Source organism: Magnolia sinica, chromosome 13, assembly GCF_029962835.1.
Source record: "Magnolia sinica isolate HGM2019 chromosome 13, MsV1, whole genome shotgun sequence".
In the NCBI taxonomy this organism is placed as follows: domain Eukaryota; kingdom Viridiplantae; phylum Streptophyta; class Magnoliopsida; order Magnoliales; family Magnoliaceae; genus Magnolia; species Magnolia sinica.
Genome location: NC_080585.1, coordinates 11,831,974 through 11,847,710, shown reverse-complemented (window position 1 = coordinate 11,847,710; position 15,737 = coordinate 11,831,974). Strand labels below are relative to the sequence as shown.

At 43.6% G+C, this 15,737-nt stretch overlaps 1 protein-coding gene across 4 annotated transcripts; it reads right to left on the bottom strand.

Moving 5' to 3' along the window:
• Positions 1 to 2,845: 2,845 nt before the first annotated feature.
• On the bottom strand, positions 2,846 to 14,806 carry LOC131222814 (uncharacterized). Of its 4 annotated transcripts, none has more exons than XM_058218016.1 (8): positions 14,518 to 14,806; positions 14,125 to 14,408; positions 13,893 to 14,035; positions 13,663 to 13,816; positions 13,088 to 13,379; positions 6,223 to 6,520; positions 4,428 to 4,505; positions 2,846 to 3,284 (listed from the first exon to the last, which is right to left on the bottom strand). In XM_058218016.1, the coding sequence occupies exons 5-8, from the start codon at positions 13,330 to 13,332 to the stop codon at positions 3,231 to 3,233; spliced, it is 675 nt and encodes a 224-aa protein (XP_058073999.1). In that variant the 5' UTR covers positions 13,333 to 13,379; positions 13,663 to 13,816; positions 13,893 to 14,035; positions 14,125 to 14,408; positions 14,518 to 14,806; the 3' UTR covers positions 2,846 to 3,230. The 4 variants fall into 4 exon arrangements, with proteins under 4 accessions (XP_058073999.1, XP_058074000.1, XP_058074001.1 ...); XM_058218017.1 differs by having other exon boundaries at positions 13,663 to 14,035; positions 14,125 to 14,232; positions 14,322 to 14,408; XM_058218018.1 differs by having other exon boundaries at positions 13,663 to 14,408.
• Between the last annotated feature and the right edge of the window lie 931 nt (positions 14,807 to 15,737).

The following is a 15,737-nucleotide window of genomic DNA, read 5'->3' as shown; positions in this document are numbered from 1 at the left end:
CTTTCGGATTGGTGGACATTTATTGGACGGCTAAAAAATGAAAATATTGAATGGTATTATTTAAACAAAGAAGTGTTCACAACAGAGATCAAGATCTGAACCCATCAGATTTAGGCAATCTAAGACAGACAATTTGCGTGTAAAGAGTAACTTCCCTGAGAAACAGGTGAAAGAAGGCAAATCGTACCTTGGGCGTGTTCGGTTAGACGGATTGGAGGGTACTGGAAGGTAAAATTCCGGATATGCCCGACGTGCCAAGCAGACTCGGTGAACTTGACCCGGATATAGCAATCCCATGGATCTAATCCCATGCCGTCCGGCCAAACAGGCCCCAAGACAGACACCGACTTTGTGCCGGCTTGAAAGATTCCGTGCTGGTTCCTATTATAACTCACGTGTAAACAATCCACACCCTTCATTAGTTAGAACTGTAAACATACTATGTACTAGGACGCGGCGCGGGAATGCCAGGTGGGGGCCACCACGAGGTTTGTTAGAAATCCACTCAGTACATTGGGATGAAGTGAAAAAATAAATAAATAATTAACTTTCGTAGCATACAAATATTGCAATGGCGGTTACTGAATCTTTACTGTTTCCTCTAATAAAGACACTTCGAATTTTGAATCCACCTAACTTTTGGTCTCTTGACCTAAAATGACTTGAAAAAACGGATAGACAGAGTGGATTTCTCACAAACATCACAGTGGGCCCCACCTACCATCCCAGTCAGGAACTTACCCTGAGAGGCTTTCGCAGGAAATGCGCGTCCCATATACCAACGTAAGCCACGCGTGAGCTGTCATTCTGCGTCGGCATTCCATCCAACCACGTTCAACGTCCGAAAACCGATGAATCAGGGGAGTCCTTTCAAGAGAGGAGAAATCGGACCCGGATTGCGTGGGACCACTCCGTGGGGCCCACCGTGATGTATGTGTTTTATCCATGCCGTCTATCCGTTTTGCCGGATTCTTTATCCATGAAACCAAAATTGAATCATATCCAAGGCTAAGTAGACCACGCCGTAAGTGGGGACAGTGACTGACGGCCTCGGTTTAAACCTTCCTAGGGCCCAGTGATGTTTGTTTGTTATAAAACCTGTTCATAAAGTCATGTATTTATCTTTTATCAGATAAATATAAATATCAGCTTGATCCAAAACGTATGTATCCTAGCTTTCAACGGTATGCATTCAATCCCTCCGTTTCTGAGTTCATTACCTAAAAATATACCTGGTAAAACTGATGAAAATGGACGCGGGCCTAAAAAAGGAGACAGAACAAAGTGTCCAGTGAACCACACCACAGATACGGTGGGGATTGAACACCTACTGCTGAAAATCTGTGGGGCCACAAAAGTTGTGGATCATGCTGATATTTACGTTTAGCCTCTATCGAGGTCTATGTGACCTCGTGAAAGGTTGGGATAGCCAATAAACATCATGGTGGCCCGAGGAAGGTTTCAATGGTGGGGTCAATGTCACTGATGCTTCCTGAGATGCGGTCCACTCAAGCCTTCCATCGGCCTCAAATTTTTGCTGATGCCCTAAAATGACATGTGAAAATGGATGAATGGCTTAGATAAAGCACATAATGCAGTAGGCCTTACAGAGCCCCTGATCTCTAGCTAGACCCAGGTGGGGATAGCACCGAATCCGCGCCCATAAAACACATAAACCACGGTGGGCCACAAAGAATCCTGCCACAACGCAGTGGTAGCAGGGTCACCGCCCAATTCGTATACCCAGGAATCGTTGAGCTGTAATCATCAGCATGCTGTACGTTTGTGGGCCTACATGTCAATGATCCAAACCAGAGAGGGAATCTACCGAGGTGGGTGGATCCTTGACTGTGGGGCCCACCATGATATATGTTCCTTACATCCAGACCACCCATCAGGCATCCACCCTGATCTAAACCGTTCAAGTAATACGTACCCATCCCATGATCTCTGTGTTGAAATAGAGTCTATCTACCACCGAGCCATGGTGCTGGACCCACAATTATCTAAAGGTTGAAATATTGTGAGTGTGAGATTTTATTTTTATTTTTTCCTTCCACCACTGATGGGAGGCCCACCGATCTAAGGATTTGGATAACTGAAACAGGTACAAGCATATCTAGAATCATAGGAGTAGGCATATAAATTATAATATGTCTGCTGAATGGCGAAGAGATGGGACGTTTGTCAAAGATCATGCTGACAGCACTAGCGACGGCCGCTCATCAGGTAATGCCCACTGTCAATATGCGATATACCAAAAAAACCAAAAATCGGGTCTGTAAACTAATCAAGTGCGCCCTCCACACATGCACGATTTGTGGCCACGGACTTTTTTCTAATTGACCCTTTTTTTTCTCATACAAATTTGACTCTACTACTCTCAAAATTATGAGACCCATTCGAACCCCAAATTGGCTTGGATGATCCCGGACATATTATTAATGGCCATTTATTTATTGAATTTGGGCATTTGATTGTTTCCCAAGTGGGGCCCATCATACAACGGTCATGATAAGCCATGGTCCGTCAAATCTTATCGGAGCACAGTGAGTATGAAGAAAGGGTGAAGATGACAGTGGACTTGAGACTATAGAAATGCTGGAGTAGGTAATTGAGAGAGAGAATAGGACACCTGTACGATCGACCAAATGTTCTAGGACGGCAGGGGCCTCCCAGCACACGTACATGGCGCCCATGTGAGAACCCAAACACTGATGGCAGGGCCTACCATGAATGGACCCTCACCCAAAATTCCTGCCAGCAACTCATTAGGTGGGCTAAAATGCTTAAGTGTTCGGCTAGTTTTGACAGTTGGTTCATTTTCTCTATCCATCCATCTTGATTCTTGCACAAGCATCACCCAACTAATGATTAGAAATTTAGAACAGACCACTCTCTTTTTAGATCAGACTAAGTTCAGGGCCATCCACAGCTGATAAATGGCCTAGATCTTGCTAATGTGTCGTGTCAGCACATGTACAACGAGGCCTGTTATCATGCCGAGACCATGGAAGCAAACAGCTTCATTTCTCATTCATCTCCTCCCTAATTTTCTTTTATCACGAGCTTACATCCGCACAGGCAGCCATCCAGTCTCCCTCTCCATCTCTTCGATAGGGAAGACATGCGCCCTCTGTTTAAATAAAACTTCAAAGACTCTAGAACAAGAAAGGGAAACCCCCTCCTTTCATTTCTCACTGAAAGGCCTCTCCCAGCTTGTTTCATCTCTATTCTTCCGAGTCACTTTCCATACTACCCATTGCCTTCAATCCCCTTGGTCTCTGCATAAACAAACAAAAAAAAGAGATAAGAAAGAGATGGGGAGTGACATGAGAGGGTTCCAGTACTAGATAATCAAGCTTCCGCCACAAGCTCCTCATTTTCTCACACTTTATTTATCCACATTATGTGTAGTATGGAATCAGCTCTGGAACATGGCAAATAAGCCCTGCCCATGTAGGGTCAGCGTCAGGGCGGGGCTTGAAATATTGGACCAGCATTCGGGCCAGGCTGCACCAAGGCTAATGATAAATGGTCCGGTCCAACCATCAAGTAGCTGAGCATTATACAAAAAGAGGTTATAAAGACAAATTTGTGGGCAGTTTCCAATCACCGTATATGTGCTACTTAAAGACATGTTGGACCTGAGTCATGTTTCAATGATCAAACCATTTGTATGGTGGAGACAGTCCTAGATGGTTACCAAAATATTTAGATTAGATTATTTCGTACCACTGATAATTTAAATGTCTCCATTGCAGGGCAAGCTAGGGCTGACCTTGCCCCATAGGACCAAGGCTAGGGCCGAGGCCTTACCACTCAATCAGGCCAGAGTGGGCCAAGGCCAGCCTCAGGCTGGACTGGTGCAAGGCTCCCCTTGCCACCCCTAATGGCAAACCAAGCAACCAAACCACCATTAAAGCAACCAACCCATTTGTAATAAAAGAAAAAACAATTTCATAAAAAAGTTGCAGTAGTTGGAAAATTAATTTATTTGAAAACCCTTTCAAAATCCAACGATTTACACCCCTTGTCCATTTCGTCCACCGAATCCTCGTTGACCACCGAAAAAACCATGGCGATTGGATGGTTCTAACCATTTGACCTAGCCCGTAAAATGTACAACCAAAGATTGCTAATGGAAAAAGAGGCCAATCAATAATTGAACCGTCCATTAGTCAAGACCTCTCCCAGGTTGCTTGCTTGTTGTCACAAGGAAGTACATTGATCAGATGATCCTAATGCATCCATCATGGGCATGGAAACCAGACGACTACAAAAAAGAGGCCAACATTCAGATGGGCAAGATCATCTGACCTGTGTGACCTTTGCAATGTGGCCCATGAAGTGTGGCTGCACCTTATGGACAGTCTTGGATCATGTCTACTTAAAAAAGTAAGGGATTCTGTATTATTAGTGCGTACCTTCTTGCAGATCTTCTTCTCCCGGACCTCGTAGCGTTCTAGGCTCAGATCGCATAGCCACAACCCAGGGCTGACCAGCTGGACAATCAAAAACACTATATTTCTTAGTAAAATATAGAGTAATTGTCTACAACACCAACTGCAATGTTATCCAATCTACTACGATAGAACACCATAAACCGCTGTTCCAGAAAAGGGTCATCTTTTGCATGGGTTCATAAAGAATGAATATAGCCATCAGATCAATCAAGCATTTTTGCAGATCATAAATCAAGCAAATGATTGGACTGTCAAGACATTGGTGTGATATTTTGGGCCATGGCACATTGATCTGATCTGGTCATCATGATCTTTGAGAATGAACAAACAACAGGATTATCAGGCCACAAAATGCATCCACAAGCAAATCCATGTAAACCACATGGATGGGAGATTAGTCAGCATAAACCTTTCAATAAGTGGCCACCTAATAAGAAATACAACCACAGTTCACACTCAACGAATAAAATGCACAATTAGTGGATTTTGGTTCATGGGCCATCCATGGTGCATACCTTAGGTGTCAAAGGTTTACGGCCACTGAACAATGGACCCAGCTTGCACAAACTGAAAATCTCAATGTACTTTGCAATCCCTAAGCAATGTATAATACTGCTCCAGGCTAGACATGTATATTAGTTTAGTTTTGCACCCTTTAAAATGTTCGTGACTCATACTCCTTACATGTGGCACTGATGTACAATTATCTGGACCATCCAAATCATGGGCCCCATTTTGGATGGAGCGTATGAATAAATTTACACTGATTAGCAATCCTGCCAATACAATTAATTTCAAATGGATGGTTATAAGTACAACAACAAGTGGAACAAATAATCCCAATTAATTGGGATCGACTACATGATTCTATTCCACCATGCCACTCTATGAAGGGCCAGAGTCAGACCATTGGTCATCAAGTCAAATAAGTCATCAACAGAAAGTGGAGCAAATAGGAAGGGAAAAAAAAGAATAAGATGGTTAGTGTTATTTTCGGTTATGCTCCACCTACATTTGGGTCAGAGATTTTGATGATTCAGATCGCCATAGAACTATGCCATATGCACGTTTGAAGAATCTAAACCTACCTCCCCGTTTTCTTGTTTTTTGGTCAGACGAGACCAAAACCCAAAAAGCTCCATGCTTTCCTCGGGGTTTCCTCTCCTAAGATGACCGAAAATACAACGATGTTACTCTCAGAGACGATGATGAACGGTACACATACACCCCGAAATATCCTAATCGGATGTTAGAATCATCATCATCTAAGCCTCATCTCAACTAACTGGGGTTGTTCTTGGCATGAGTTTAATGCCGCGTGCCAACCTGACGCAACCCTTCTGCTTGGCTGGCGGACCGGCACGAGCTACCACGGCGGCAACGTAATAGACCATTACTATATGTTAATTACAAGTAAGCATTATCTAAACAGTCTATTAGAAAATGGGGCTGGGGCCTACCCAAAGCAGGTCCGACAATCGGGACGGTTAATTTGGAGTTACACTGTTCCACGTGTGCAAGGGCGGAATGCGGAATGGTGTACAGCTGTCGCGTCCTAGCAACGTACAAAAAATAACTCCCCCTTAAAAAGCGGGTCATTATTCGCTAACCACTCATCGTCGATGGCATTTTCGTCATTTTTTACGCCTAACCAATTTACTTAATCCACTAAAAAATAATAATAATAATAATTCCTATAAAAAAAAATAATTTTAAAAAGCCTTTTTTTTAAGTGAGAGAGGAGAGATGGGCTTACGTTGAGGGTCCTTTGAATGAATTTGGCTCTTTTCTTGGGCCTTTGAGGGAGCTTGGAGCCCTTTATGGCCATGAAATCTTCCTCCTTTTCCTTGTTCGTTAGCCCGATCGTGAACTTGGGCCACACCGTCGCGTCTCCCCCTGACGACGAAGATGAACCTCCCCCACAACCCCCCTTCTTATCCTGCGCCGTATCGTGCGCCCCATTCCCCTTCACCTCCCCCTCGCACCCCCCTCGTCTCTCTGGGGAATAAGACGTACGGACTCCATTATTTTGCCCTTTCATAGCTTCCGAACTCCTGCAATCGCAAAAGGAAAATAAAAAAAGAATCGGAAAGAATCGGAATAATTAAATAAAAGGGGAGGAAATGTTCTTCTCCTTTACCTCATTTTAGTTGTATTTAATTAATAATCTATATGAGACAAATGAAGAAAATTCGTTGCTTCGAATTCCTCGCGCGAAATTACGTAAATACCCTCCCTCGAATGATCGATCAGATCGCTCTCTGCATCCTAAAAGAGCCGACGGACTTATCGGGAGGATGGTGCGTGGGGAAGGGAACGGGTTGGATGCATCATCGGGACTGAACTGCTGACGTGGCATACGACCAGGCGTTGTGCGGGAGAGGGTCGATTTTGAGCCCTCCGATTAAGATTTTCGCCTTTTATCTTCCAGATGTGCGCCAGGTATACGTGTTGTGCCGTGATTCGCGCCTTCTTTCTTTACAACAGCGCCGTGATAGCAACCATCGAACGACTGAGGATCCAACGGCTTACATCCTAACACAGATTTTGGGTAGATGAGTTGTATTACACGCGGCGCCCAGTATCCCAGGTTTTTTTTATTAGGAGAAGTCAGCCCACTGGTGCAGATAAAGCGTTTTGTACAGTCCGATTGAAAGATCTCATCGATTAATGTCAGTATTTGTTTCGTTGTTAAAAGTCACTCCTTACGTCTCTGTGTACCATAATTCTCCGTATCCTACGCTCATCTCAACACCGCGAGTACGGATGCCCTAGACACTATTCTAAGCAGAAGTGTGCAACGGACTCGGATTGCGTAGTGCATCATACACCACCGAAGTGTGCTGCTGGAAATTTGTGGGCCCCATAAGGATGTATGTGTTTTATCCACGCACTCCGCGTATTTTGCAAGCTCGCCCAAAAACTGAGGCAAATCCAAATCAAGCCGAGGAAACGGTGGTTAACCAACGCCTACCAATAAAAACATCCCACGTCCTGTAACGTCACACCGACTTGAAAAAAGAGAGAACATTGTTTGCTATGGTGATACAAATATCATCTTGATCTAAGCTTGTGTAGGCTCCCGAAGTTTTTAACGATGGGAGTTCAACCACCACTGTTTACTATGGTGTGTGAGTCTACTTGAGAGTTGGATCTGCTCATTTTGTCTCATGCCCTTAAATGATTTGAAAAATAAATAAATTAACGGCGGGATAAAACACATGCATCATGGTTGGCAGATAGCTTTCCCGGCAGCATACAGTACCAACGTAGATGCTGTGTGCTTCAATCCAGATTCCTAGAAACCTACCGTAGGGTAATGAAAAACGTTTATCCGGAAGGTCCTGCGACATGCGATTATACAATTTCCCATTAGCAGCAAATGGTTATTCATTATGCTGTCTCATTGTGCACGTGGCAAGAGTTGTTTGTTAACAGCAAAAGTTGTTGGACCTACTGTAGATTGTTCTGTGTACCTGGAATCATACGTGATTAGACACAACTTTTAACGTGTGATACTTTTCTGTCTCCACCATTATTTATGTATTAGATCCACACCATCCATCAAATTTTCCATATCATTCTAAGATCATAGAGCGAAAATTGAGGCACATCCCAAGCTGAAGTGGACCACACCACAGAAATCAATATGGATTGAATGACTACCGTTCAAACCTTCTCAGGGAAAACACAAATATCAGCTTGATCATAGCCTTTGTGACCCAAGAAGTTCTCAGCTATTGGCGTCCATTTCATGCTGTTTCTGTGGTGTGGCCCACTTGAGCTTTGGATCTACGTTGTTTTTGGGAATCATATTTTAAAAATATGGATATGCCGATCTAAGAATTAAATCATTTTGGGGCCACGTAAATTTAACACGTCAAGAAATGCCGTTTCTTGCCGTGTGGGGAAGCACATTCCAGGAATAGGAAGAGAAGAAAACCGTTACGGTTGACAACTGGAACTTCCATGGCCCCCATATCATAACCTACGTGCCAGATCCACACCTTCCATCCATTTTTCCATATTATTTTAGTGCATGAGACCAAACATTAGACAGATCCAAGGCTCAAATGACCACACTATAGGTAACAGTGGGGATTGTAAGCATGCTGTGGAAATTTTCCTCAGACATAAGGCTCTGTTAAAGCTGATAAGGTTTGCTCGGTAGTCATTCACTCCCCACTGCTTTTGTGGCCCATTTGGGCCACACCGGTGTGTTTTATGAGCGGGTATCACCCGCGATGACATGGACTAATGAGAAGCTACGGGACAAAGTTTCCCTGTTTGTCCAACACAGAAGATCCACACCCTCATACCTCTAGTTCACCCCCGTACCTCATCGTCAATCACCACTGTTTCATGTGATGTGGTCCACTGAGCTTTGGATATGCTTCATTTTAAGATTAATTTTTTTTTAATCTCGTGCCTTAAAATGATCCGGCAAAACAGCTGGACGGCCTAGATATACAATAAATACATCAGCCCCAAAGTCAGGGCCACTTCTAAAAGATGCCGGACAATCATGGGTCCAGTTTCTAGTGTTGAACTCAATACTCCGCGAACAGGAAGTCCATTGAGTCCTGCCTCCGCCTTAGACCATAATCCGTCCAGGCAGGGCTCCGTGGGTCCCACCGTGACGTATGGGTTTTATCCACCCGGTTCAACCATTTTTCCATGGATCGTTTTAGAACACCTAAAAATGAGGTAGATCCAAGGCTCAAGTGTACCATACATTGGGAAGTGAAATCCCACCACTTCTCGGGAGCTGCAGAAGTTAAGGATCAAGCTCATATTTGCGTTTTTCCTTCATCCAATTACATGTGACCTGGTGAACAGGTTATATGGCAAATAAGCATAAGGGTGGCCCCTACAGAGTTTCAACGTCAATGTCGCTTCTTGAGGTGTGGTCCATTTGAAACTTGGATATGCCTTATTTTTTGCTTCACAGCCTATAATAATATGAAAAAATAGATGGACAGTGTGGATAAAACCCGTACATCACAGTGGGCCCCCAAGAGCCCTGCTTGAAAGGATTATAGTCCAGGCTGGGGCTGGAGGCAATCCCACGTCCCTCTTCCACGGAAGAGTTGTGGCCCATGTAATAAATATATGTTATGCATTTCTAATTTTTCACCTCTCCTGTGCTCGTGTGACCACTGGCTCGTGGGTGAGTGTGGTAACTAGCCTACATTCTGTTCCGGGTCAACTCATGATAATTGTGATTCTCAGCTATTGTATCTCCCGGATCCTAGTACTAGGAAAAATATCTAGAGTCGAGGATGGCAGCAATCGCAAACGCCAGATCCGCTGCCACCCCTGTAGAATAATCTTTATAGTGCAATGGGCGTACCGCATGGTGTGTGTGGCTTAAAAAACACAAACATTAGTGGGCTACCCCCACGAGAATTTAAAAACGATCGGGTGGCTGTCCATTGTTTTATATAATGTGGGACCTTGTAGGCACCTGTGACTATTTGGAAATCTCACTATCTTGATGGTTGATGGCAAAGTTGGATCTTATAAAAAAAACATGGTGGGCCACGTGATACAAAACAAAGGACAATCTCCCAAAAATCTTATCAGTCACCTTATGGCCTCACATGCCGGTTGAATAGTTCTGATTTTCAAGGCATTCCTGTGAGTACCTTTTGGAAAGATTGGATGCCATGGGAATATCAAAGTTGGGGCCGTGTGCAACGTTTTGTAAAGTAGACTTATTCTATAGTGATGTGGGGATCCTCTGGGCTCCCTATCAGAATAGGAAGAACAGAACAGTGGCGAGTATGGTCTATCGTCATACTGCACCCATGAACCGGTGATAAATGTCCATAAATCTAACGGTGGCGACCACACAAAGATACATAATGAAGGTGCTGCTTATAATTCCAAGAGCCCAGATCCAATGCAAAGCCTTAGTACTTAAGCTTAGCTCACAATGCAGTATATAGGGCTCACTGTGATGTGTGAGGCAACCAATTCATCCATCATGTGATTAAAATCATGCCTAAAACCACTTATCAAATTTTGGCCCACCTAAGTTTTGAAATGACTTGACCTGGTGGGGCTCGTCTTATGAATGGATTGAATGGAATATACAGAACTTGGTGCACCATACGCACAATCTGAAAGACTTTTTAATGGTAGCATCTCCATACCAACTGTTATTCCCACTGGTGTTCCCCAAATGAGATTTGGACCAGCCTGATTTTTTAGAGCTATAGGAAATCTGAGAGGTCGCACATGATGGATGGCTTGGATGTAAAGCACAGGCCCACACCTCGCATTGTGAACTAAGCTTAACCTACGAAAGCTTTGTAGTGGATACAGCCTGCCTAAAACATAAGGTCATGGTCCAATGTGGGCTCCATCTGGATGGGGTAACCAAATTAGATAACAGCAACCATCCGATTTAGCCCGTTAAATTTGCACGCTAGACCTTTTTTTTTTTCCTTTTCATTTCAACCATCCATTTGACGGATATCGATGGGATAATCAGGATCGGCCAATCAGGAAGTTTTTGGGTATGCCGTATGGCATACACAAGAGCTACATCTGCTGTGGCTTGCCTGAGTATGATTCACCATGCTCCGGCAAAATAAAATCTAATTCCTTGCGGAGAAATGCGAGAGATTAAAGCGGAGGCTATTTGCGGCGCGTGTGTGAGATCCGGGGCTCATCAGATGCGACCCATCATGGACATATGCATTAGCCAGAAATCGAGCCACACCTCTACGTTGAGTATAGATTATTGACTCGTAATCATCTTTCCTGTTACCCGTCCATATTTCTCATACATGGGGAGACCACCTGAAGAGTGAGCCGGCCTTTCGGCCAGGTGTCGGGCTCGATTGACGAACGGCTCGTTCCCTCACACGTGTGCCCAGATTTGCTCTTTCCATTCCGGCAAGAATTCCACTGCAATTCCGGCTGGAGAGACTAAGGGCCCGTTTGGCCGGGTGGATTGGGAGGGATTGAATGGTATCAGGGTGGATGGCATAGATTTCTAGGTAATGATAATGTTGTCAGTGGATTGTCTGGAGATCCATGGGATTGCTATGTCCCTGAATTGCTATATCCAATCTGTTTGGCGCCCCCGGCCAATGCTGGGATTTAACCTTCTCATCCCTTCCAATCCCCCAATCCAAACACGTCCCAGGCAAATTTGAAAGGATTAGGTTGGATTGGATGGAATTTAAAGGTATTGATGGTGTTGTCAGTGGATTATCATAAGATCTATGGGATTGGGATCAGACCACCGACTCTGTTTGGTGCGCTAGGCCAATCCCAAGATTTGACTTTCAATCCCTTCCAATACCACCCAAGCCCTTTCAATCCGACCGGCCAAACGGGCCCTAAGGAGGCGCATCAAGAAACCTCCGCAAATAGGGCACATCTGTGCGCAGATCCGAACCGATCATCCGGCCAGGCTTACACATGCCGTACGCCATAAATCGGTCAGTTAAGCAATCATATCGGCCGTACACATGTTAGACACGAGTAGTCGCAAGGGTCCATACACGTGTAGCAACTGATGAGTGGACCGGAATCGTTCACGACAGCAGTTTTAAGCAGAGGTGCAAAACACTCGCCAAGGGTCCATACACGTGTAGCCCCTGATGGGCCACCTTGAGGTATGTATTGTACATCCACGCCGTCCATCCATTTTTTTCAGATCTGTTCAGGTTATGAACAAAAAAATGAAGCAGATCCAAATCTCAAGTGTACCATACTAGAAGTAACAGTAGCGATTGACCATTCCACCATTAAAAACTTCCTAGAGCCCATCCTAATGTTTCAGTAATGTCTATCTTCCATCCAACCTGTTGATAAGGTCACAAAAACCTGGATGAAGAGTAAACACAAATGTCAGATCTATCCAAGACTTATGTGCCCCACAAATTTTATAGTGATCAATCACCACTGTTTCCTACGGTATAGTCCAACTGAGTTTTGGATCTGCTTCGATTTTGGGCTCGTGCCCTAAACGAATCTGTCAAAACGAATGGACGGCGTAGATATACAATACATACATCAAGTTCGCCCACGGTAAGCGCCGGACCTAATCCGCTCCCAAAACACTCCAGTTCTGTACGGCCCAGCAATTTGTATATGTAAATCCACACCGTCCATCAGATGAGAACCCGTATTTGAACCGTACAAACAAAATATCAGCCAGACAGAGAACTATGATGGCCCCCAGAAATGCGAACAATGTAAATCTGCAACTAAAACGTCTTACTTCAGTGTGGCCCGCCGCCTGAGTTTTGATCGGATTTAATTTTTGTATCTTTACATAATTAAGGTGTTTCATGAAAGATAAACACCATGGTGGCTCCACACACAAACTATGGTTGGCATCCCACACCCCATTATTCCCTGTAGCGTGTGGCCCACCTGAGTTTTGGATCTGGCTGATATTTTTATCCACGACCTTGAATCAAGGATAGAACCAGATGGACGGAGCGGATTTTACATGAGCAACATCTTGGCCCCTCAGAGCTTGGGTGTTTACGCGCTGCGTAAAAAAATGAATATCACACCAGACAGCCCACCAGCGCATGGCCGGAATATATCACACGTGTGCGGCAAATCGTAGTAGCGTCCAATAGCCTGTGTACCTGAGTATGCGATGATGCGAAGGTCGACGGGGCAGGAGGTTGGGTTCCTTGTCGGGTCTGACGACGCGTCGGTCGACTCGAACCGTAGTCTTCTCGGTGGCGTCGTCTTTCACCTGGATTTTGACACAGCGCAATCGCTTCCGATTCCCCCACTGCAACAGGAAATCCTGCTCCGGGTGCGCTCTACAACCCCCAACTCCTCCTTGCTGCTGCTGCAGATGATTCCTCACATCTCCCCTTTCCATCCTTCTTCTCTCTTTCTTCTTAAAAATATATCAGAAAAATCTAACCCCTGTCCAACCAATCACTAACCATAGTTAGCCATTTCCCTAACCATGGTTTAAATAAGGAAAAGTAAGGAAAAGCTCCAAAGAGATTACAATTTCCCAGCAAAAGAAAAGAAGCGGAAGAAGAAGAAGAATACAGAGACCAAAAGAAAAACGAGAATTTTAGTAGGGATTGAAGAAAAATACTCTTTGAATTTCAGAAAGAAGGATCGAAAACTTGATTTCTTTTTTTTTTTTTTTTCAAAAGAGAAAAGAAGAAGAAGAAATTCTATTGAGATCTGAAGAAACCTGGAAAGGATAATCCGTTCAGCAGGATGGGAATCTGAGGTCACAAACGGCCGGATTCGCTCTCCAGCGGCTCTGCCGGCATTAAAACTTGCCAGTATCTGACTATTTCAACCAGAAATTGATGTCTCCGGCAAGAATGCGTTTTCTTTTGGCTCTGCAAAACACGAAAAAGGTAAGAGACGGAGAGAGATTGCGATCTGGATTGAATGTGTCTCTGAAATTCTGATTACCTGGAATTCCCAAAAAGATGAATTTTCTATCTCCAGCAACAAGGAAAGATCAGAAGAGCTTCGATTTGGGACGAAAATCGGGGAAATTCTTCGGAGATTTTTCAAATTTTGTCTTAGACTCCATGCATAAAAGCTTCACCGATCTTTAAGAAATGCAAGAAAGAAAGATAAAAATCAGTGCTCGATCTAAAATGTAATTCCTTTCCCAATCATTTAGATTAGGATTTCAAACCTTGAACACTCAGATTCGCCATTTTCCCCAGGAAAAAAACTAAACTCGGAAATTCTCTTAAAAACCCGTAATTTGATGAAAAATACCCCTCTTTTCAGTCCGACGACTCTGTGATACCGGAAACAAGAACAGATATCCCATCTGACGCGGCATTTGAAGTATCAATGATCATTTCCAGAAGAAGAAAATAAAAAGACCTTGATCTCTCAAAATCACAAATCCAATCCTCTTTCTCGCAAAAGACAGAAATTCTTTGACAATCGTCAAAAATCAAGAGCGAATCTCTGCAAGATCGGAGAAATAATAACTCAGAACATCATCGGATGGTAAATTACAGAAAAATCATTACAACATCAGAGAGAGACAGAGCTCGGAATTTTTTATATTTTTCACCTCTCCTTCCAGCAATCCCTGAAATAATCACGAAAGTTACAAGAAACGGAGAAAATCTCAGAAATCAAGAGCAGTATCTTCTCTTCCAGTGAATTCTTTCAGAAAAGCTCTAAGATCGGTGAGTTTTGGTCCAAATGCAAGGCTCAGATTTTCAAGAACAGAGAAAATCGACGTTTCAATCTCGAGTTTCTCTCCTTCTTACACTCGAAATTTTCAAAGAAGTAAAAGCGAATGCAGAGACAGAGAGAGATGAAAACCAGTGCTTTGATCCATCGAAATGCTCTCTCTCCCTTTCAAAACCGGATTTTATACCCCTCACATTTCCCGTTCCGTTTTCCGCCCTTCCGTTTGCACTATCCGTCTCATCTTCTAGCATTATCGAATTTTTCTGTCCGTTGATTGTAGTTTCAACGGTTGGCATCACTCCTTCTCTGTCCCCGTTATGCACGACTCATAAAACCCGTCACGGAGCACTCAGGAAGACTATTTTGTTAGTTCTTCACCATTTAAAAAGTGGTGGTGACTTTTCAAGTGTACACATGGCACAGTTGTGAAAGCATATAGACCGTCCAAATGGTTGATGCAACTGTAAATGTAACATAACCAAAAAGGTTGCACTGAGAAGATAATAGTAACTATCTGATTTCATCACCACAAATATTCTAATTTAAACCATCCATTTTATAGCCACTAATTGGAAGCTTAGGCTTTCTTGATAAGCTTAATTGTGGAGATATGATCCAACCACATTTCGATGGTCTGGATAGCTTTACATCAGTGCCATATGCGAGGAGGATGAGTTGCCAACATTTTCTAAATGGTACAAAACTCGCATCCTTGTCACGGCCAAGAGCCCTGCTCGTATAGTGCATTTGATCCTCGGTTTTGGAAATTTGCCTTTCATTCTTACGGCCATGGTAAATATGGTGGTGACTCGTTCACGGATACGTGGCGTACGTTTACTTAAATCCAGGCCGTCCAAATCATGGAGCCCATAGTGAATTGGGAATAAATGAAAAAAAAAATTTACATCCATGAATGAACGATCCTGACCATCCAATTGATACCTATCTACTGTAGCAAAATAAATAAATGAAACACTCAGCAGTTCAAATTCAACTGGCTGAATCGGACGGTTGAGGTCATTTAATCTGTATGATTTTCAATCGGACGGTTGAGGTCATTTAATCTGTATGATTTTTCATGTTATTCTCTATAGA

What these genes read in the sequence shown, in the direction of transcription:
- LOC131222814 (XM_058218018.1), bottom strand. Translation starts at nt 13,332, where the DNA reads ATGGAAAGGGGAGATGTGAGGAATCATCTGCAGCAGCAGCAAGGAGGA. An exon ending in TCGCATCATCGCATACTCAG is followed by an intron (nt 6,521 to 13,087) that starts GTACACAGGCTA and finishes TTGCGATTGCAG; the next exon opens with GAGTTCGGAAGCTATGAAAG. An exon ending in TCATTCAAAGGACCCTCAAC is followed by an intron (nt 4,506 to 6,222) that starts GTAAGCCCATCT and finishes TTGATTGTCCAG; the next exon opens with CTGGTCAGCCCTGGGTTGTG.